The sequence below is a fragment of the Betta splendens genome, chromosome 2 (assembly GCF_900634795.4).
Source record: "Betta splendens chromosome 2, fBetSpl5.4, whole genome shotgun sequence".
Taxonomy (NCBI): Eukaryota; Metazoa; Chordata; class Actinopteri; order Anabantiformes; family Osphronemidae; genus Betta; species Betta splendens.
The window spans coordinates 19887719-19910423 of NC_040882.2; the positions used below are offsets into that span (position 1 = coordinate 19887719).

Below are 22705 nucleotides of genomic sequence, written 5' to 3' on the forward strand. Positions count from 1 at the left end.
GAGGAATTCTTTTCAGTGAGGCGGTGTAAAGTATATGCTCAGCAACCATACACCCATATGACTCTGCAAGCAGTGGCGGAGGCATGCGGAGACATTGAGGTGAATTCCACACACAAGGCCATATTTCCCCCGATGCCCGTGAGCACATTGCAGCACATTGCATTGCCTGTGATGAGTTTTACAAAAGAAGTCTGAGCAAATTAGAATTAAAAATGGAAACACAAAGACTGGAGTGTTTCATATAAAACCCATCAGTGTGTTACTGGTGATATGAAAGGGTGATTCAATCGTGTATTAAGTTTTGATTGCAGTGTTTCATTTGGAAAAGATGTGAGTTGTTAATCTCCGAGTGCTGATGTCTGATTGGTTTGTGTGTAGAGTTTTGACATAATGGGACAAATTTTGCAAAACGTGTGTAAGCAATCGGCAAAAACTGTAACAAGTTCTTTTTCATGATTTCAAGTTGATAAATGCAACACTGTGGCTAAACGCTGATTTTAGTGTCAACCTCTATATTCAGGAACATTTTAATAATAAATATGCACAGAAATGAAGAAAGTGGTGAAGAAAAACCTACTGAAAGAGCAAAGTCTAAGGTAAAGCACCACCTCTGTGAACCAGCAGCCGCCTCCTTTGACTTTGACACAGCTGCTTTTAGGTTCCTTTAAGGGTTAAAATGCCATCCGGTGTGTGGTTTCCAGTACAACACTAAGGTTGGGCCAAGTGTTTTTGTGGGTGAGTCAGCTGTCTGACAGACAATATTTATTATAGTGAGAGAGTGATGTTTCATAATGGCATCAAGCCCTGTCTCATGAATATGACTCATGTAGTATTTCAGTGGTTCAATAAGTATGAACCATCTCATTAAATGCAGACAACGGATCAGCTGACCCCAGTAAACTTCCCCTCACCATCAACTTTGTGCCAAACCACTTTCCTAGATGATGAGTAGTTATATCAGAACCAAAGTGTTTACCAGAAGGACAATTTCCAGCCATGAAGCCACTCCTCAGCTATATATAGATCATTTATTTGTGCTCAATGGATTATATTAAACAATACTATACTGTCTCTATTGTCGGCCAAGACTCCTGGACTTTCCCAGACAAACGCATTCAACTGGTGCTTTTCTATTTGAAAGGCTGTGACACAGGCAGTAAGGGGCCGCTTCTGAAGACCTTCTATGACTCTGTGGTGTCATCAGCCGTCCTGTACGTGTGGTCTGCTGGAGCAGCAGCATCACAGCGAGGGACAGGAAGAGACTGGACAGGATCATCAAGAAGTCCAGCTCTGTCCTGGGCTGCACTCTGGACACGGTGCAGGAGGTGGGTGAGAGAAGGGTTCTGGCTAAACTCACATCCATCCTGGACCAGGACTCTCACCCACTGGAGGACTCACTGTCTGCTCTGGAGCAGCTGCAGCGACAGAATGATCCACCCTCGCTGATGCTATCAGACTCCAATCCGAGTCCAAAAACTCACCCACTGTATCGGTTGTGGAAGATTTTTTTGTGTGCAATATTTGTCTGAACCTGTGCAATATTTATAAAATGTACAATAATCCTTCTCATGAGTCCATACTCATCTACTTATGTGTTGAATGTTGTTATAGTGTTGTACGGCACCAACTTAACTTTATTTAACTGCTGCATTTTCTATCTGTATTGTGCTTGTTGAGCTTTTGTGAGACACAGTTTCCCCACTGAACAATTAAAGGTTTTCTTAATCTTATTGTTAGTAATGGAGGTGCCTGTAGAATCACATGTAGGTGTAGAATCACATTTAGGTACATGTGTTTTTATCTAGACGGGCACTAAACCTGCTTTATGACAAAGCAACAAACATGTTGTTGAAACTCTGTCTATGAGTGTGAGGAACCATAGCGTACAATGGAATTTATTTGTGTGTGATGAGGTTGATGAACCAGTTGGTGAACTCACTCACATACTCAGAGCTTTAGCTAAGAGCTGAGCAGGTGCAGCCTAAGGGAAGGTCCCTGCTTCATACAGTACATTTGCCCCCTGCTGGAGGTTCAGTCACAACTATTGGTTAAAATCTACACTGCTCATGTCAATCGTGTCATCATGATGCCTCACGAACGTCTCATTTTCAAATTCACAGCGCGTGGTCATTAAAAATGATTTCACACAAATCACCACCCACCTTGTTGGGCAGCAACTTGATCATGTCAGCAACAATTAGAACTGAGTCGTGTAGGTCTACATTTGTCACACAAAACATGACAATTCAATTCTGGTCCTGGATTCTTTTAATGATTTTTGAGATAAAAAATAATAATAAAAAAGGCATAAAAATGCAGCTGCACAACATGGTTACTAATACATCAGATGATAAAATCAAATGAATAAGCCTCCACAGCACAGTCTCATACAACGTTATGGTTTCTCCACAGCAGTGCAGTCCTGCCACCTAGTGATCAAAGAACCCGAGACTCAAACAGATTAGAAATCACAACATGCTACTGTATTTTAAAACAACCAGATATGTTCTTGATGATGTAAAAACAAGATAAACCCGTGATTCATATTGACCTAGACTCAAACAAATCCCAAAGAAACTGATCCATCGCAGGGGTTTGCATTGAAAAGTGTGACGTAAAAGTTGCATTCATCAGCTTTAAATGAAGAAAGACAATCTTCCCAAAAAAGAGTGTTCAGTGTGTTGAATAGTAAAGTAAACATTAGGGTAATTTTACAGATTACTAGAAAAAACACACATTTGTGTCATTATAGCTGCTGTGTTTTGTGTTGGCTGCAGCTGCAGCTGTTGTGTTGTCCTGTGTGGGTTGGTTTATGTTACGTTCGTGACATTGCTACTCACTTATACATCTGGAAGGTTCAAACACTGGTACCTGTTTATTATAGGTGGACATATTTTAAGATGAGCGCAGCTGAGACCTGAGAGTGACCTGTGACTCTCAGCGGGGGGTCACACCTGTCAGCGTGGGGTGGCACCAGTGTGGTCCACGGGGAGGCCACTCAGGGGTAACTAACCGAGCTAACTAATCGAGCTCTGCGGCCTTGCTCTCCCGTTGCTGCAGCCTGCTGACTCAAAGCCCCCTCGAGCGGACAGATGACCAGCGGGGCCGCGTTCTTCCCGCTGTCCTGAAGACAGGGGTTGAAGTAGGGGCAGAGGGGCCCGCTGAAGCCACAGCCGCTGTACGTGTAAATGTGGGTCTTTGCCTCGGCGTCGTAGAAGGACACGGAGCCCTCGTCGTAGTCCAGGAAGATGCCCACTTTGTGGGGGGTCTCGTGGAGGTGGAGGGGGGTGGAGGGGCCGGTGCAGGCAGACAGGCTGCCGCCTTTGCGTCGGCTGATGGCCCAGTAGCCGCTGTCGGGACGCACCGTGATGAGCCCCTTCCTGTTGATGGACTCTCTGGCGACGCCCAGGTCCCAGTCCGTTTTATCCCCCACCTGGAACACAGAAACACAGCAGGGGGTTAAAACACTGTGCAGACCTTGGTCTTTTATTATGTTCGTGTGCTTTATATCTGTAACCTGAAGAACAGGAAGACAGATTGGAAGGATGTGGACTTGCTCCAATATTAGAAATATTTGATGGCAGTGTGTATCATTGATAATTACATTCAATCCCATTCCTACTGTACCTGAACCACCCAGTAATATTTTCCGTGGGTGAATCGTTGTTTCCCCAGGATGGAGACGCAGTGGTCAAACCTTCGGGGGTCATCAGGGAGAGAATGGCGCCTGATCTGTCTGCTGACGCTCACCTGTAACGTCAACCACGACAGTCCATTGCTTTATCAGCACTCTTATCATCAGCTTATCATCGGTGTCTACATTCTCCCATGACTGCTTCTAGAAGTGTGCAGCTACATTTTTTAGCACCCACAGAACGGTGCTGCTGCTGGCAAGCTATCGTCTGACCTTTTTTTTGTCTGGGGACACGGTCAGCCATCCCGCAGCCGTCACGGGGTCGAACGTTACGTCCACTGGAGACACAAGAAAAGCCTTTACCCACATATGACAAATAAAAACAGCAGGGAAGTGTGCTCTGTACGTCTGAATGGAACCTCACAAGAGCCCAGATGTGCCGTTCGTGCACTCACCTGCATATTGGCTGATCTTATTCACTTCTACGAAATAATGAGAAAACAGTTTCTACATTTAAATTCTACCATCATATAAATAAAAATATATGCTAATCCTGCCAGACGTGCCACTAACCATCTGCGCACAGCTTCTTCAGGAGATCGTGGCAGATGTCGACGAGCTTGGAGAAGTCTTTCCTCTCCGACGAGTGTGTGTCCGTCGGCATGGTAACCGTGGACCAGTCTACCGTGGAGGGCGGAGCACTCAGGGGTGGGAAACTCTACAACGGGACCACGGCGACACACGCTGTTTAAAGCTCCGCAGCCCACGACAGCCGCAGCCGCAGCCGCAGCCGCAGCCGCAGCCGCAGCCGCAGCCGCAGCCGCAGCCGGGTCAGCACCAACCTTAATGACTTGGAGGGAGTCGTCGTGGTTCTCCATGTACTGCAGCGAGTTGCATCTTTTCTGCAGATCTTGAATTTCCTGCCTCAGCTCCTTCACGTAGTCTTCTGCGCGTCTTTCCATTTCCTTATACTTCTGTTCAATCTTACCAATGGACAGAGCCTGGCTTTGCTCAAAGGCGCTGATCATCAACGAGAAGGCCTGGACACTCGACTCTATTTCTCTCTCCTTATTGACCTGAAAGGATGCACAGTTATAGAATAAGCAAGAAGCTCCACCGAAGACGACTAATCACCCCCAAGGACACTATGTTTTGTGGTTGGACATAGAGTCATTTCAACAGAAAACAGTACAAAACACTTACTCTGCTCAGCTCCACTGAAGTCTGGATCTCATCTACCTTCGAAGATCTCTCCTGAATCATCTGCTGAAACTCAGCTTTGGCCTTGCTTAATTCTGACTATAAGGGATTAAAGGGAAATGAGTCATTCTCCCCGGTCCCTGTGATGTGCAGCACAATAAATCATATTCACCACCCCCCCCTCACCTTGACCCTCTGGCTCTTGCTGTCAAGGGTGATGGTGTTGTGGTGTTTGTGTTTACTCTCGGTGCATTTAATGCACACGAGCTTCTGATCTTTCTCGCAGAACATCGTCAAGTCCTTGTTGTGCTTTTTGCAGAGGCGAGTGCTGGTGTATGTGGCCGGATCCATCATGGTGTGCTTGGCCAGGTCTGGATCCTTCTGATGGGGCTTGAGGTGAATCTCGCAGAAGGACTTCTTGCAGTCGAGACACACCCTGACCGCCCTGATCTCGTGTTGGTGGCAGACGTCGCAGAGGAGCTCATAGGTAGAAGGTGGTTTCACGGGCTTCAGCCGGGGCTTGTGTGACTTGGGAGGAAACCTTTCATGTAGAGCAGAAATTTTCCATTCAATTAGCACTTAATGTACGTGTGGTTTTCACACATGGTTTTAAATGTGCACAGATGCCAACCATTGTTCTACTATGTTCTTCAGGTCGATGTTGACCCTGAGGCCTGGCCGCGGCTTGGAGGCACGTTTGCACAGAGGACACTCTGCCTTGTTACTCGTGTCCCAGAAGCGTTTGATGCACTTCAGGCAGAAGTTGTGTCCACATGGGATGGTGGTGGGGTTCCTGAAGATGTGCAGGCAGATGGTGCAGGTGAACTGCTCCTCAATCGTGACAGAGGCCATGCTTCTGTCTGAAAAACACATCGTGACCAGAACAAGTTTAAAGGATTGCGTACAACAAAACAGCAAACAAAGACTTAATTTTAAATACCAGCTACATAAAGTATTGAATGAAGACAAATGTCCACGTATGTTATAAAACGTTCATAGCAATTTACATAATTGCTCGTTTATTACTGGGTAATTATGTGCTAATAATAAGGTACACTAATAGCAGGCAATAATGAGGCAACCTGTTCCCAGATGATGAGCATCTTTTTCAGAGTTATTTAAAAAGCTGCTTTGTTTAAAGCTGGACACTTTAAGCTACGTAATTATTCAGGTCCACACACCTTTGCCACACAAACACCTTGGCTCTGATCCTTTTCTAGAATGTGAAAGACTTGAACCATTCTCAGCTCTAATCTTCGTACTTAGAACCAGTTAAAGCTTTAGAGTTCTGTTTCTAACTCTGGTCTCTTTTGTTAATGTTTGCACATAACTTGTGCGTTTTTTGGTGTACTGTAAATTTCTGCCAGAGTTTTTAATGAGCCAATGTAATAATATGTTTTTGTTTTTCTGATCACCTAAATATTGTTACTAGACTTACAGTAGAGCTTGCTGCTCTGGTATTTCGCTGTCAGTGACTTGACCAACGCTTGTTAGTTAGTTTACCTCAGTTTATAACACAATAAACTTTGTTCCTTACAGGTGTCTGTACATATTCATGTTTCTTTTATCAGCGCTGGTGTGTGACTGAGCCGGTAGTAGAGCTACTAGTGGGTAGATTTAATGTTTTGTGTAAAAGGACAGAAGCAGGAGCCAAGATGCTGGTTGTGTGGTTTCATTCCTGTTGCAGATGATGAAGTTTAGTGAGTCTAGAAAGTAAAATAGGAAATGTACTGCACTATGATGTGGTCTGCAAAAAACAAAACTGTTGTTTGCCTTTTAATTATTTAGGGTGTTTGATATTTACATTCAACATTTACATGCTGCTGCACCTGCGTGAATGGACTGGAGCGTTAATTTTACTTACGTTTCCTCCTAAACACATGCACACACTTTTGTTTTTTCAACACCTGTTCTGCTCTGTTTGCACAGTAATTAGACCGTAGGAATGTCGCTGTAGGTTTTAAACACCATCACGTGTTAAACAGGATATCTCAGGACAATATGTTTAGATTTGACCCAAATGAGAACACAGGAATGTTGCTTTCTCATGTACGTGACCTACCTTTATATGAAAATATGTAAATACATCAAATCAAACATTAGCTGCAGAATAAATGAGCGATGGATACATTTAGGATCTTACATATACATGTCCAGGTATATACAGGACATTTGACTCTGTCCCTGTCCTCATCAAATGTACACATTAGATCAATGTTCACATTAATGACACTGGTACAGTATTGTGATGAAGGTTAGTCTCACTGTAAGTCCAACACCCCATCTGTTTACAGATAAAGTCTTACCTGAGAGGCTCGATCCAGCCGACACGGTGTCCGGAGTGTATCTATATAAAAGTGTCAACAACCAGCTTGTCTTATAATAAATGAGGGCACACGTGAGACGTCCCTCCTTCACTTTAATTAGTTAAAGTGTTTAACTGGTGTTTCTGGTTCCTTGGCTTGACTTTCAGACCAGAGTTAATTATCTGTCATTTAGGAGCTACAGTCACATTTTAATTATGTGTTTGTCTGGCTCACGTTCACCAGGCCACATTCTGGTTGCTCAATCCCTTCACAATAAAACCTAATTTAAACTTTTATGAAGATATAAATACAGAATGAATCGAACAGTGTGTCGCAAAACAGTCTGAAAGCCCGTTCAGCTGTAGAGATACAATGCAGCCTTCATCATCCAACACAGTCAAAATTCCAGCTGATACTTTAAAACGATGACGTGCTCACAGTCAATATGACCCCGACCCTAGGTGCAAGTGGAGATTTAGAAACATATTCACGTGTATATACAGTACAGTACATACTGTAGATGTTCAACTGTGCGAAGGACAAGCTTAGCTGTAACATAAAGTAGAAGTATGATCTGCCTGATTCAGCAGAAGCTTCTATTCAGTGACTGAAGGGCCCTGGTTTAATAGTTTTTTATCCCCACTTTTGGATCAGTTTTGCCTGTGAGAACAGATTCAAAACGTTGCAGAGAAAGATTGATAACCCTGAAAAAATGTAAGCATTTTTCAGGTATCCTAATCTTATTTTCAGACATTTGGATGATTTGGGGTGATTTCATACAAAGTTTTTCAGTTTCAAAATGTTTTTTCAGACATTCAAACATATCGTTTCAATGTTTTGAAGTCTGACATAATTTTAGCTCATTGGTTCCAGTGTTACCAGTGCTAATGTTCATCTATCTGTGCATAGCTGTCGAGCTGCCATGTTCATAGTAAAAGCGCTAAAGGCACTTCTGCCAATAACAGCTCTGTCACAATCCAGGGGTTCTGTTTGTATGCACTTCCTGTTTTATTTTGTAGTTTCCGGTTTGATGTTTCGCAAGGCTCTGTGCTCACTTTACCTCTGCTCATCAGTCCCAGCTGTTAACCATTAGTGATCAAGTCCCTTTGTATTTAACCACCAGTAGTCACACTAGTCGTCTGCAAGATCGTGAGTTTTCGTACCTTGTTCCAGCGTTACCTTGTTTTTGCGTACCTGTACCGTCACAAGCTCCTTAGATAATCGCTCATTGGGGAGAACACACCTGTACAACCTCTGCACAGAATGATGGGACCTTTTCGAACAGGCTGTTGGCAAACTCAAATGTGCTCCTCTCGTTTAGAGAGATTCTACTTGCTCCTTGCTTTAGATTTTTGTGCCAGATGAACTTAGTCACTTTGGCTGAGGATCAGAATAGTTGGGAGTTGTCTGGTATTTTCATCCTCACAGTTTAGTTACTTTTATCACGATTCCTGCTCAGCGCAGAGCAGCAGGATACACTCAAAAAAACAATCAGGCCTAGAACTTGGACTTTAAATAATTCACTTTAAATAAATGACATTCAAATAGGTGTGCTACGATCTAACATACAGTATTTACAATAGTAATGTGTTTATTCTGAGCATATTTGGAGCTCATGATTTACCTGGAAGTCTAATGCAAATATTCAAATAATATTCCAAACAATAAGACAGTTTAGTGTGATCCGTTGGTCTGACTGCGTATGTGTAGATTGCATGATCATGACTCCACTCTACACACATGAAGGGTAAAGGGTCATCTGCAGACCTACTTCTATCCACAATCACAGTTATAGTCCTATGGTCATTTGCAGCAGTTTGCTCAAACACCACATCATCACATTCAGCTTATGACTCATTTAAAATGTATGTAGGTCATGTCAGAGCTTTCATTTTTACTGCGTTAACTCTCCCTTTGTTGACATTTGGGTGTGACAGCAGGCGTGACAACATCCTGTTGTGTAGTACTGTATAGAATAGAATAGAATAGAATAGAATAGAATAGAATACCTTTATTGTCATTGTACGTTGTACAACGAAAATAAGATGCAATAATTTCAGTAATTAAGAGCCTTAAAAATAAAATGGTAATAATTGAAACTAAAAGCTACTGAATAAAATATAAAAAACAGTTTTTTGGTAGGATTTTGATTTGAAACTTTCTTTTTATTTCTTCAGATTAATTAGTAATCAGACGTTAAAAAAAACTCACCAGAAGTATACTGTGAACCATTTGGCTATTAACACAACATAGATTGAACTCACACTCTGACTGAACACTGCTCACACTTTCACATGTTTGTTTGCTTTCATCTTCCTGACTGTCAATATTTATAAAAGTTATTTGTTTTTATCACTCTCCGTAATGCTGATATGTCCACACTGTTACAGACTGGTGACATGTTCACAGTGTGACCTGCCTCATGTCCAGTAACAGCTACAACAGAACAACTGGACTCTGTTCTTCAAAAGAACCCAGCTTCACTGAAAGTGGGGCTATAATTACAAACACTCAGTCTGATATTGGTTCCTCACTTTATTTGCTTCTGTCACTGGTTAAAGGGCATCACTGTACTCCTCTTCTTCCATTGACCTTTGACCTTTCTACTGCAGAAATGTGTGTCTGAGACAGGTTCATTTGCTCCACAGACAGTTCTGTCTCTGTTCAATTTGTTTACATCAGACTGTGTAAAAAACACAGATATGAACATTTTCACCAATTTAAAGACTTAAAACATTTGAAATGAACAAACTCAGATTAATAAATAACCAGAATGTAATGGCAACACACACACAGACAACCATTCAGAAACACTCACACCTATGGGCAATTCAGAGTTGTTAAGTGTCATGTTCAGGTAAATATTACACAAAGAAGATCAGTGTAACTGTCTTGACCTGTGCTTCCTAACAGGATGTGACACAAGTAGAGTCTGTGTTTATAGTCATGTGACTGTTGGAACCTTGAGACGTCGTCTAGTGATGAATGAACCAAGGTTTTCTTAAGCACTGAAGCAATATCAATTAATGTTGAAAATCCTTCATTGTGTCAACGCAGTAGATGAACTTTAGTTTGTCGACATCTGCTGGTTCACTTATAACATTGCATTTTTCAGGTCAGTGACATTAACTTTAAGCTTTAGTTGAGCATAAAAACAAAAGGGCATCTTATTAATTCATCTGTATCCAGGTTGTTTGTGTTTCCACCTCTCTGTCATTTGTGTTGCCCTGAAAATGAAAAGTCTATAAACCCAGAGCCACAGTCATTGTTAATGGTAGAATAACACCAGTTGGTGGTGAAGTGGACTGACCTGCTCTGTGGAGGACTCAGCTGAGTGGACCGACTCCTGGTTCAGCATCACCAGCGTCTCTGCGTCCCACAGCGGCAGCTCTGCTTACACAGGGACACTCAGACTGGATGTGTTTTTACTGACTGTGTCTGGTGAGAAATGGAGAATGGAAAAAACAAACCTTCATTTGAGTTAATTCAGTAACATTTTAACAGAAGAAAGACCTGAACGCTTGAACAGAATCGTTTCTGTTTGTCTTGTTGGTGAATCTTAAACATGAATAGTGACAATCAGGGCTGTGGGGAGTCCACAGCCCAGCTGGTCTCAGATCTGCGGTGGAGAAGCCGTCACGCTGAGATGTGGGATCCAGGGAGGAGACGTTCACAGTGGAAGACAAGCAGCAACAGGCCTCAAACCAGCAGGAATACAGCATCAGTGCTGCTTCATATTTAGACAACGGAGACTTCTGGTGTAAAGGAGCAGCTCCTAAAACTACAGATTCACGGTGAGTCAGATACAAATGCACAGTTTGTTCTCAGTATTTGAAGTGTGTTTGTCTATGGCTTGTATGCTGTACAACAACAGAACTAATCTGTTTTACTAAGATGATCCAAACCCTTCATATTGTCCCATCAGCAAATTAAACATATCCAGTACATGATCTACTGGATGGTTAATAATAAATATGTGTGAACTGTTTCTTTGCACCAGCAGCAGATTCAGTGTTTAACTTCCTGTTTCTTCTTGCTGACATGATAAACATACAACCCCATTTTCATCTACTCATTTGTTTTTTGTCATTGTGTCATGATGATTTGTGAGACTTTGTTTTCTACTCAACCTGGAACAGTCTGTTGAATGAAAACAAACTATGGACATGATGAACTTAGTTTCATTCCAGTTCAGTGTTGTTGCTGAACTCGCTGCACAGCTTCTTGTAGTCGTTCCAGTCAGAGCCCAGAACTCAACCCACTAAAAGCTGTGCATCGACAGACAGACGCCGTTAACACCAGAAAAACAAAGCTGAGCCGAAAGCTTCTCTGAGGACGGACGATGCAAAGCTCCTCTTGACTTTTGTTCAGGTCTCATCATGTGTTCCAACATTACTCTTTTTTTGATGAATGTGTTCAATAATGAGAGTGATGTTGAACTATTTAAAAATTACCTGAGCCACTGTCATTAACAGTGTTTGTACATGTTTATTTTTATTATTTTAATTCTTAGTTATTTCTTATTTTAAACACAATTTATGGAAACAGGAATTAAGAACGTGTCAAGGTCTTTTGTGGGTGTTGGTTTCAGATAAAGAGAAGGAAACAAGTTTCGTTGGATATGTATCGTCTGACTCACATTTCTTTCTTCCCTTTTCTTGTAGAGATGCTGCAGAAGATTCTAACATGAAACCAGTTGGTACCAGGTGTGAGAGCTGTGAGCTGCAGATGTGAGTAAACGACTTTCTGTAGCCAATGATTTATAGTAAGACTAGATCGTTGTTAATTTTAATAAATTTGTAGAAAATGAACAGATCGAATACATTTTTAAATTAATTCTCAATCAAAGGATCATTATCTAGTAAATATAATTTATTTAATGACCAGTACAAATGTCCATCAAACGCTTCCAATTTACTATGGACTCTTTGTAGCTTGTGCTTGTCCACAGTGAAGCGTTCTCTTCATGAGGACTCAGACTTGATGTGAGGATGGGACACACTTTCCTCTGTGAGCTGCAGTTTCTATGTGAGTAAATCGCTGCTTGATGAAACTAATGGTAGAAAGTGTTGGAGTGAGGAGAACAGAGCATCAGAGCTTTGTTCAGTCTGAACACATCACACTTGTTATGAGCTGCTTGTTTGTAGGAAGAAACGTTGGAGGACGACTGTTCAGTCATCAAACACTCTGATCATGTGCTTTTATCATATTCTCTCGTTTCTATTTGACTTTAGTGCTGATCAGACTTTTCTGGTGTGGACACGCTGAAGGTAAATGTACACTTTATTTAGTATTAAATTAACATCAGTCTCCAGCTTCTGTATCAAATGAATCAATGGTCTTATTTGTTCTATTTGTGTGACGTTGTTTCTATGTTACTGTTGGTTTTAGATGCTGTGTTGACCCTTGAACCCAACTGGACCAGATTTGTTCCTGGAGAGTCTGTGACCTTCACATGTGACATGAAGGAGGGAGAAAATACTGACTGGGAAATTAGATTCACCAAAGATGGACAAAAGTTTGTTCGTGATAGTTCAGCTCCAACTCTAACAATAAAAAAACTTTTTACAAGACACAGTGGTAAATACCAGTGCTCTGGTCTTCACAAGACTAAAAAACATATGAAAATCAGTAAAAGCATCTCTTTAATTGTATCAGGTGAGTTTTAATTTATGATTTATTACAATGATTGTGCTCCTGTTTGGCACTTTCACGGCCTGGACTCACTTCATGTTTTATTTTCCTATACTTCCTGTTTTGTCTTGTCACTTTTGTTTTAGCTTTACTTTGCAGTCACATGATATCACCAGCTGTATTCCATCAATCTTTACTCACCTGTGTTTTTTCATCCAGTATTTAGGCACCACCTCTCACCCCAGCACCTTGCCAGATTGTCTGTGTGTACTAGCCAGCATTCCAGCATTGTATGTCGTAGCTTGATCCGTGTATGACCCTGTTTTCCCTGACCTTGCCTCCTGCCTCACCTTTGATCCTGCTTCACTATAAGTCTGACCTAAGCCTGCCTCCTGACCACCGACTGTCTGATCCTTGCCTGCGCCGCTACTGCCTCAATTGTGTATCGACGCTTGCCTGCCTGACTACGAGTTCTATTAAACCTTCTTCATCACCGAGCTTTGTCTCCGCTGTGCATGTGGGTCCGCTACCCAGAGCGCTGTGACAGGCACAGTGGTTGGAGCATTGGGCTGCTGACTCCCAGGTCATGGGTTTGAATCTAGCTGCACAGGTTGTAAGCCAGTGACTTCTAAATAGAGGGGTTGTGTCAGGAAGTGCGTCCCTGACAGGAAAAACATGATAACAATGATGATGTTTACAACATACTTTTGATTTTGTTTGGCCAAATTATGTTTAAATCTGTGTTTAAATGTAGACTCATCATGTTGATCTCACTGTGTGAAGACTGTTTTGATCATTCTGATAAATTCTGCTGGATCATTGTGTTTTACTGTGTAAATGTGGTATTCAGTGGTTAAACTATTGTTGTCACGCAATATAAAAAGGTTACTTGATTTTTTTACTAAACACATTTTACTTAATTAAATTGATTACATTTTGATTTCTTCTTTTTTAGTTGAGACTGCTGCCGTCCATTCTTTTTACTGTTCTTCTATACTGCTGTACTGTTTAATGTCTTCTCGCTGCTGTAGACAAAAGAATTTCCCCATTCTGGAATGAATAAACTTTATCTTCTCTTATCTTATGTATTTAGAAATCCAACAATTAAAATTTTACAGAATTATTTAGTTTTTCATCAAACAAACGAAAAAGGAGGGTTTAGTATAAGCATTAAAAACATGTTTTGTTCTTTTTAGACAAAAAAGAAAACCCCAAAGCCAGACTGACAGCAGGTCCATCAACCATATCAGTAGGAGGCAGCGTGACACTGAGCTGCTCTGTGGACGACTCTGATGGATGGAAATATGACTGGTTCAGACGGACGTCAAACACTTATGTGACACCAGCAGCTGATGGAGACAACAGAGAAATCAGAGTCACACAAGGAGGCGTCTACACGTGCAAAGGAGGAAGAGGAGAACCAGCTGCCTACTCTGATCAAAGTGATGATGTCACCATCAAGATAACTTGTGAGTTTGATCATTCTGTTTGATGTTTTTATATCTGTTGGGTTTTTCCTTTTCTTTCATTAACATTTATGTTTGTATCAGATTCTAATTCTGTGTCTGTGAGTCTACAACTGGACTGGACTCAGGTGATCAGAGGTCAGATCACTGTTAGATGTGAGATCCAGGGAGGTGGAGACACTCAGTGGGTTTATGACTGGAAAACAACCAGTGGACAAACAATCACACAGAGAACAGACACTAATTACTGGACAGTGTCTGCGTTCAGCAGTGGAGGCTACAGGTGCAGAGGAACAAACAGACAGGACTCAGATTCTTCAACACGGTGGAGTGAAGCTGCCGCACTGACAGTATCAGGTGAGTTCAAATTTAACATTTGAAGTCATATATATTTTACAGTAATACATTAGTAATAATTCAGTGGTATTTAAACTTCTCAAATCAATTATGAACACTTTCCAAATGTGTTAAAATTTTCCAAATGAGGGAACTGGCCCATAAGAACACAACGCGGCGCTGATGTCTTGTCTGGGCTTTTTTCTGTCTTTTGTTAGTTCTCCCATTTCCTTGTGTGTGACGTTACTTCCTGTTTGTTCCTGACTTGAAATGAGTTAATCTAGGTGCACCTGTTAAATGTAGTATTTGGGTTTGCGAGTGTGCAGGTTTTGCTTCATGTCATTATTGCATGATGACATTTTCGTTCTCATGTTCGTGTTGTGTGTGTGCTCCGGTGAAGGTGTGTTTCTGTCTGTTGTCATAGCATTGTCACGGCTCAGCGTTAGCAAGCAGGAGTGATGGACCCAAATGCACAGCTCGATAGACAGGGGTTGAAGCAAAACAGGGTTTATTAAAATCAAACCATGCAAAAGTCAAAACCATGGACTTACTGTATTTGACTGGAAGGCTGACGAACAATCTGGCAGAGAACAGAGGAACGTGCTGGTGGCTATATACTGACCTAATGACAAATGGAGTGCAGGTGGTGAAATCACATGATGGGTGAACAGGCTGGAACTACACTGTAAGCGGAACAGAACAAAACCGGACGTGATACCAAAATAAAACACAATGTGACACATGACTAGGAAAGTGAACAAGAACTGGCAGACAGGAACAAGACAGGAAATACCGAAATAATACCGAAAACTAGGCACAACACAAGATCAAAAGCTGGATCTATGACAAGCATATTCTGTTGTGTGGTGGTGTTTATAGTTTGTGAAAGTTAACTTGTTTTTGCCTGTTTTAAGCTGTGTTTATCTATATTATTGTGCTGTGACTGCAGGACTATTTAGTCGCGATGGTGAGATGAAGCCTCATGAGGCATTGAACCACTTGAGCCAATTGGTTCGAGAAAGGGTTAATTTCTCTTCACAGCTTCATGTGCACATGAAACCACCTACTGATTAGATTATATTAGATCAGTAGTAGTAGTTGTAGCAGCGATATAACATTGAACAAAACTGACCAGTATATAATTAATATAATTACGAAAAATGTATAACCAACTAATTTTACATAAATTGTCACATGTATAATATTCTTTAATGCATTCTGTGTGTAATTTGTTTTTCAAAATTGTAATATTATAATTTGGCAGGTTAAGCTGTTTTTCTAAAAATTGCATGGGCGTAATCAGGCAGAGGACAGTGAAAGTGCTTGTGGAACTAGGAAAAGGGCACAGATTATGCTTGTGTGACTTGGACAATGAAGTAAAAGACAGGGTAAATTATTTTAATTTTTTACTCAAAAAGAAGAGTTTCTGAAAGAAGACTTTTTGGTTTCAACAATTTCTTTTTTTGACACAACCTCTCTGGCCTTGAGGTTAGTTTGGATGGAGTCGTTTTTGCCTTTCCCAGTACTTCAGAGGGTTTTCCAATATTTGTCTCTGAAAGGTACTGCTGGACCTCCACAGTGGCATCTGCAGTGACATTTTTAGACCTCCTAGCCTCCATGATGCTGGTGTCTAAATGAGACCTAAGAGGAAACCACAGATCATGATAGCAAGTGTTCTCATAGGAATTACTGATGTCAAAATGTAAAATAATAGATTACCTCCAGTGACATCATGAGAGGTATAACCCTGGGGGGTTTCCTCTCTGCTTTGTTGTGCCGTTATAATGGTAGTACATTCAGGTCAGTCGCCTGAGACGCGAACTCAAACACGTCAAACAGTACGCATAGCTCCGCCCACATCTGACTCTGGTGCACGAAAATACTGGAGAGAAGCCTGAAGTCAAAGCCATCATGGCCGCCAGCTCCGACTCCCTCCCGTTGGGGGAGATTGAACGGGCTGTAACGGCAGGTGTGCGGGCTGAGGCTCCGCTTCAAACTGCCGTTCTGTCGTAAACACCATTAATGAGGAGTCAAGTGGGTTTAAAAAGAATATTTCTGTGGCGCCGGTGGAGAATTAGTTGGCTAACTATACTAGCTAGCCGAAGTTACGTCCAGGCTAAAAACAAAAGTTTCCAGATCAGATGTGGGCGGGGTTTGCGCGCACTGTTTGAGGTGATTGAGTTCGCGTCTCTGATCTGAGACCAGTGCTGTTTGAGGGTAGGGGTAGAGTCTACAGTACTTGCCCATTCATAAATATTCAGTTTACACTCTGCAAACATTTAACATTTACATTCAACATTTAACATTTAACATTTACATTTAACATTTAACATTTAACATTTACATTTAACATTTAACATTTACATTTAACATTTAACATTTACATTTAACATTTAACATTTACATTTAGACTTTTGCACATTTAACTAAATGTGAGAAAACATGTTGTGTCATTTAGTTAAATGTGAGAAAACTAGTTATAGGTGCTCCTTTTACATTTGGCACCCCATAACATCGAGGGTCCAGGACTGTAGCAAGGGACACCATCCTCATGGACTGCAAAGTACTGTCTAAAGCTTCTCCCTATGTTAGCTTAGCTTCATTTTTGCTATTGTCAAATATAGCTGCACTTGTTTAAGCTTCTCCTTATACAGATGAGTAGATACAGATGAGTAGGCACAGACAAACTATTAGTCTTATTATAAATACAGTAGCAATAAAGGGAATGACCATACCTTAGCAGTGGTGCTGCTTCCAAAGAAGCCAACCAGCTTCCTTACCTTGGCCCACATGCTGACAGCATAGTGTTCTGTTCAAGTGCCTTCTTCACTATCAGACTTAGTGTGTGTGCAATGCAAATATGCTTTCAGCTTTCTCACACATGAAACCATCTGTTTTTGTAGTGCACTAGTCTTGGTCTCACTCAGTACGACCAGGCCAGAGAGTATTTAATATTCCCCACAGCGGGAAAAAGTTTGTCTGGCTTTGCGCCATAGGTTTGTGCTGCAGTACCTTGATTAGAGTAGTTTTACATCAGCTCTGAGTGAGCGTGTGTGTTTGTACTTTCACTACAGTGAGCAGAACTTGTTTGTTCTTTTGATCCCAGTTTGTAACAACAATTACAGAACCAGTAACTCATAATGTTAATGATGTGGTGTCTTGTGTTGCTGCTGGGTTCCAGGTGCTGTGTTGACCCTTGACCCCAGCAGGTCCAGGTATTTTACTGGAGAGTCTGTGACCTTCACATGTGACATGAAGGACGACAAACGCACTGACTGGGAAACCAGACTCATCAAAGATGGAGGAGAAATAGCTTCATATAATAGATACAGAATAAAAGCTCTGTCTACAGGAGACAGTGGTAGATACCAGTGTTTTAGTGTCCACAGGAAAACAAATCACATAAAAACCAGTGAAACCACCAATTTAACTGTATCAGGTGAGTCATCGCTGACTTAATGTATCACCATCATGTCTGTGACATTAGCAACATAGGGAAAAGTATGTGATTCATGTTATAAAGCATAGAGACAATAATGAACCAACTTTTGATGATGAACAGTCCCAAACAAGGTGGTCGTGACTCTTCATCCCAACTGGACTCAGTTGTTCAGTGGAGAGACGATCACTGTCAGATGTGAGATTGAGGACAGAGGAGACACTGAGTGGGAATATGAATGGAAAACACCCAGATCAATAAATCCCTCAGACCAACATGAACACACCATAACTGTTGGCTCATCAGACAGTGGAGGCTACAGCTGTAAGGGCAGAATGAAGAGGGAACAACAGTCTTCAACAGTGTGGAGTGATGCTGTCACACTGAGAGTCTCTGACAGTGAGTCACATCATCCTCCATCATTTATAAATATAATAAAAGTAATAAATAAGATCCAACGATGATGAGCAACATGAATCCAAAAACATCACAATGACAGTGTTTTCACTCAGAACGTCTCTCTCCATCAGATAAAGCCCAGTGTGTCCTCACAGCGTCTCCATCTTGGCTGAGTCCTGGAGCCTCAGTAGCTCTGAGCTGTGAGGTTGAGCCTCCATCTGCAGGATGGAGGTTCTACTGGTACCAGACTGTTCCTGATGGCTCACACAGCTCCTACAGATATGAGCTGCTACCTGGTAGTGAGCATGGGACTGAACAGGGCTCCTACATGCTTGATGGACACACACACACAGCAGGATATGTGTGTAGAGCTGCAAGAGGAGAACCAGTGTATTACACTGACTACAGCAAAGCAGCATTCGTCTGGTCTGGAGGTCAGTTTGTTTGGACTCTTGCTTCTTTCTCTACCAACGTTTGCTGAGAGGAACCGTGTGGATTTGTTCCTTAAAGTTCCACTGTTAATTGTTGTGTGTGTTATTAAATGTGTTGTTGTTCAGATGTTGATCCGTCAGCGTCTCTCACAGTGAGTCCTGACACAGTTCAACACTTCACCCGTGACTCTGTGTCACTGAGCTGTGAGGGAAACTCTACTGAGTGGAGAGTCAGGAGGTTTCCTGAAGGAGGCTTCCTGTCATCCTGCTCCAACTGGACAACATCTGGATCCAGATGTGACATCAACACATCACAGTCTGGTTCTGCAGTGTTCTGGTGTGAGTCTGGATCAGGACACTTCAGTAACTCAGTCAACGTCACTGTTCATGGTGAGTTTTTATATTATGAGGTTTTTCTGTTTGTATGTGACTAAAGTTAAATCAAGCACAGTTAAACTCTGTGTTCAGAAACCAGCTGTAAACAAGATGGAGAGGAACATTCCGAGTAAAACACATTTAAGTTAAATGTTCACTAGTTAAATTTCAGGTGATGAAAACATGCCATTGTTTCTGATCACTGAACCAAAGTCCATCTGAAGTTCTGCTCCTCCTGATCTTTGACTGAAGCTTCATGTTGTTGCACTGACTTACAGATGGTGACATCGTCCTAGTGAGTCCTGTTCTTCCTGTGACTCAGGGAACAGCTGTGACTCTTGGCTGCAGGTCGAGGACACAACATGTTGTGTCTAATGTGTCTTTCTATAACAACGATCAACTGATCCAAAGTGACACCAGAGCAGAGCTGAACATCTCTGCAGCGTCAGAGTCCCATCAAGGCTTTTATTCATGTCAAGTGAAGGAACCGAGCAGGACACTGACATCAGCACAGAGCTGGATGTCAGTCACACGTGAGTAGGATTACGTTTCTTCAGTTTTTTACATGAACTGAACACTTTGAGATATTGAATATGGCTGAAGTTGTTCACAGTGACACTTTCAGATTTAAATACTGGATGGGAACATGATCTTCAGTTGTTTATTCCAGTGTCCAGCTCTGACAGCTTTTCACTTCCTGTGTTGTTGATCGCTGTGCTGGTTTGTGGATTTACACTCATGCTGCTGCTGCTCTTCTGTCTCTACAAAAAGTCTAAAGGTCAGAGCTTCCTATACAGTTTTTGTTTTTATTACAGACAAAATTATAAATCACAGAATCATAGTTCTTTGTAATTAGATTAACTATGACAACAATGGAATATTTTTAAATATAAAATGTGATAAATTATAAAATAACAGTAATTGTTTTTTTCCAGGTTCAGGCATCAGGTTGTTCTAACACTTGTGTTTCTCACTGTAAACATGACTGTAGCACGTTCCACCAGATCTCGGAGGACCAATCAGAGCTCTGCTACAGATCACATGACCCATCAGGATGGAAGAAACGATGATCCTCTTCTTCATGGTCAGTCACAATCCTGAATAAATGGATCATTTATTTTTCAATAGGTCTGAGATTCTTGGTTAGTTTGATTTCATTTTAATACATGATGTTTTTCAAATGAACCAATAAACGGGTGCAAAGACGTAGAGATACCTTTGTTAAAATACTTCTCAATGTATACAAGAAATATAATAATTTAAACATCTGTTTTTCAGATGCATCCAGAGAACTCACATACTCTGAGATTAAGTTTAAAAACATCCGTAAAAGTGAGTGCTTTTTTTATATATTGACAACATAGAATAAATAGAAAAAGTAAACATTCAATATTTTTTCATTCATTCATCGGATCTTCAAAACAGACAAACAAAGGGAAGCTGAGGATGCTTCAGTTTACGCTCATGTGAGAACTGGATCAGCTGCAGGTACCATTTACTGTATTATAATACTGGTCAGTGTAGCTTCTTCAACAAAGAGTTTTAGGTAATTTGTAACATATTTCCCCATTTTTGTTTTCCCCATCTCAATGCTGCTCTGTTGTCATGAAAACAACCTTTAGAGCATTAAACCCTCTTTTTGTTTGGTTTTTTGCTTCCAACCATCCTGTAACTGCTGTTTGGTGAAGGTTGCAGTATGACGTATGCCCAGGTGAACACTCGTTCTGTCAGGAAGGATAAAGCCAAGACAACTAAAGGCAAGTTAAACAGAGACATGATGTCGCTGAACAAAGCAGCTAAGTCCAGCTGCTGTAGCTTCCTGTTGTCTTTTGCTAAACTGTTGCTGGCGGGTGGGGAAGTGGTTTTACCTCTGTGGCCTTTGACCTGGTAACATGTGTCAAACCCCAGCATGTCACTAACTGGTTTAATCAATGTTGTCTCGTCCACTTAGGTTTAGGTTTGTACCGTGTCTCTGTCTTGTCTAATGTGTTTCATTGTGTGTCATTACAGAAAAATCTGGTTCAGCAGCGAATGAGTGTGTTTATTCTGAAGTGAAAAAATGAACCTCTGGGTAACAGGTTAGTCATTATGTTTTAAAATGGAGTAAGACTTCATAAAACTGCTTCAGTATCACTAAATACTTTAATGTTCCCTCCTCAGATCAGCCAAGCAGTGGGTAACATGGAAAACTTCATTACTATTTGAATTATGTTTGCAGCTTCATGTTTATGTTTAATTTATAGAACTATAATCTCATATTTACTTTTGCTATGACTGACTGACACTGATTTATGTTACAGCAATAAAAGTGTTCAGTGTTTATGTTGTAATTATGCTCTGGACTTTATTGATGAATAAACTTGGAACTGAAACCGAGGAATTGTTTTACTTCGATCTTCCTTCCTGTGTAATCAGATTAATTTGTACGGTCGTCTTTTTAGAATCAGAGGAGTTAAGTGCTGGAAATGAATGTACAGTACCATATACACATTTAGAGTATATGTGGATAACTGATCTGAATTGTTAACATGTTGATCATACATTCACTGACAAAATATCTTGATTTACTATTCTGTGGTGGACATTTCTACTAAAGAAGTTGATAAAAGAGTTGACCTAAAAAATAAAGAGATAATGGGGAAAGCAAATCAGAAACCAGCTGGGGAGATCAGAACATACACTACGTCATGAAGGTGTAATGCAAAGGTCACACAATCCTGTCTGTCTCTCTCTGGTCCAAACAAACTGAATATTACCACATCATCTAAGAAGACATAATAAGTAATGTTTTCACTATCATCTGTACTGCTGGAGTCTCGCTATCTGTATATCTGGTACATCTATCTGTAATATATGGAACTTTGCTTCATCGTTTCTTTTATTTTAATGACAGGAACATGTGACAAATAGAAAAAGTAACAGTGTGGAGTTGCTCATTGTCTCTGACTCACTTTCCTCCGTGTGCTGTCGTTACTCTGTGAGTATCAGCATGTGAGTGTGACCAGAGCTGCTGTGGTCATGCGTCATGTGTGGTACATGACCAGGCTTCTGTTGTAGCTCCTCTCCTCACAGCGACCGACCGTTTGGCTGCTCTCACTGTGAATAACGACTGACTAACATTTGACTCTAACACTGTTTATGTCTGTATCTTTGTGGCAGTGATGAACACACAGAGTGATACCAGTGTCTGGAGCTGAGACTGAACGGTCATGATGACGGTGATTTATGAAGAGACAGTCAGAAGGAATTCAAAGCAGAACTCCATGAGTGTCTCTGATGAAGGACTCTACAGGTGCAGAGGGAGACGAGGGAGTCGGCCTTTCTTCACCAAGCACAGTGACGTGTAGCGCATGGAAAGCGAGTCCAGCACAGAGAAGGAGCCTTCTCTCCAAACATCACCACCACTTTCCTTGACGTCCATCTTCCTCTGTGCATGTTTCAGTGCCAGCTAGGGCCACTCTGATCCAGCTTCCCAGCAGCACTCA

General features: G+C 41.4%; 2 protein-coding genes and 1 long non-coding RNA gene across 5 annotated transcripts; 1 reads left to right on the forward strand and 2 right to left on the reverse strand.

Moving 5' to 3' along the window:
• Window positions 1-2250: 2250 nt before the first annotated feature.
• Window positions 2251-7295, reverse strand: LOC114847724 (E3 ubiquitin-protein ligase TRIM39-like). Its single transcript, XM_029137753.3, has 10 exons — window positions 7141-7295; window positions 5466-5694; window positions 5021-5375; window positions 4838-4933; window positions 4477-4710; window positions 4208-4352; window positions 4090-4116; window positions 3908-3972; window positions 3628-3750; window positions 2251-3433 (listed from the first exon to the last, which is right to left on the reverse strand). The coding sequence occupies exons 2-10, from the start codon at window positions 5684-5686 to the stop codon at window positions 2999-3001; spliced, it is 1701 nt and encodes a 566-aa protein (XP_028993586.1). The 5' UTR covers window positions 5687-5694; window positions 7141-7295; the 3' UTR covers window positions 2251-2998.
• Window positions 7296-10804: 3509 nt separating this feature from the next.
• On the forward strand, window positions 10805-21596 carry LOC114867192 (uncharacterized). 3 transcript variants are annotated; one of them, XR_008694015.1, is made up of 19 exons: window positions 10805-10934; window positions 11805-11870; window positions 12075-12168; window positions 12375-12410; window positions 12532-12798; window positions 13971-14243; window positions 14325-14597; window positions 17758-18015; window positions 18139-18414; window positions 18546-18848; window positions 18972-19235; window positions 19499-19753; window positions 19891-19998; window positions 20212-20304; window positions 20499-20552; window positions 20646-20766; window positions 20909-20977; window positions 21231-21298; window positions 21381-21596. XR_008694015.1 is itself a non-coding variant. In XM_055506874.1 (19 exons), exons 3-18 carry the CDS (start codon window positions 12132-12134, stop codon window positions 21281-21283), a joined length of 2682 nt encoding a protein of 893 aa, XP_055362849.1. In that variant the 5' UTR covers window positions 10807-10934; window positions 11805-11870; window positions 12075-12131; the 3' UTR covers window positions 21284-21298; window positions 21381-21596. The 3 variants fall into 3 exon arrangements, 2 of the variants coding, with proteins under 2 accessions (XP_055362850.1, XP_055362849.1); XM_055506874.1 differs by having other exon boundaries at window positions 10807-10934; window positions 20646-20708; XM_055506875.1 differs by lacking the exons at window positions 21231-21298; window positions 21381-21596 and having other exon boundaries at window positions 20646-20708; window positions 20843-20977.
• LOC129603794 (uncharacterized) lies at window positions 15973-16787 on the reverse strand. The gene is made up of 2 exons (XR_008694016.1): window positions 16296-16787; window positions 15973-16217 (listed from the first exon to the last, which is right to left on the reverse strand). It is a non-coding gene; the product is annotated as an uncharacterized LOC129603794 (long non-coding RNA).
• Window positions 21597-22705: the final 1109 nt, after the last annotated feature.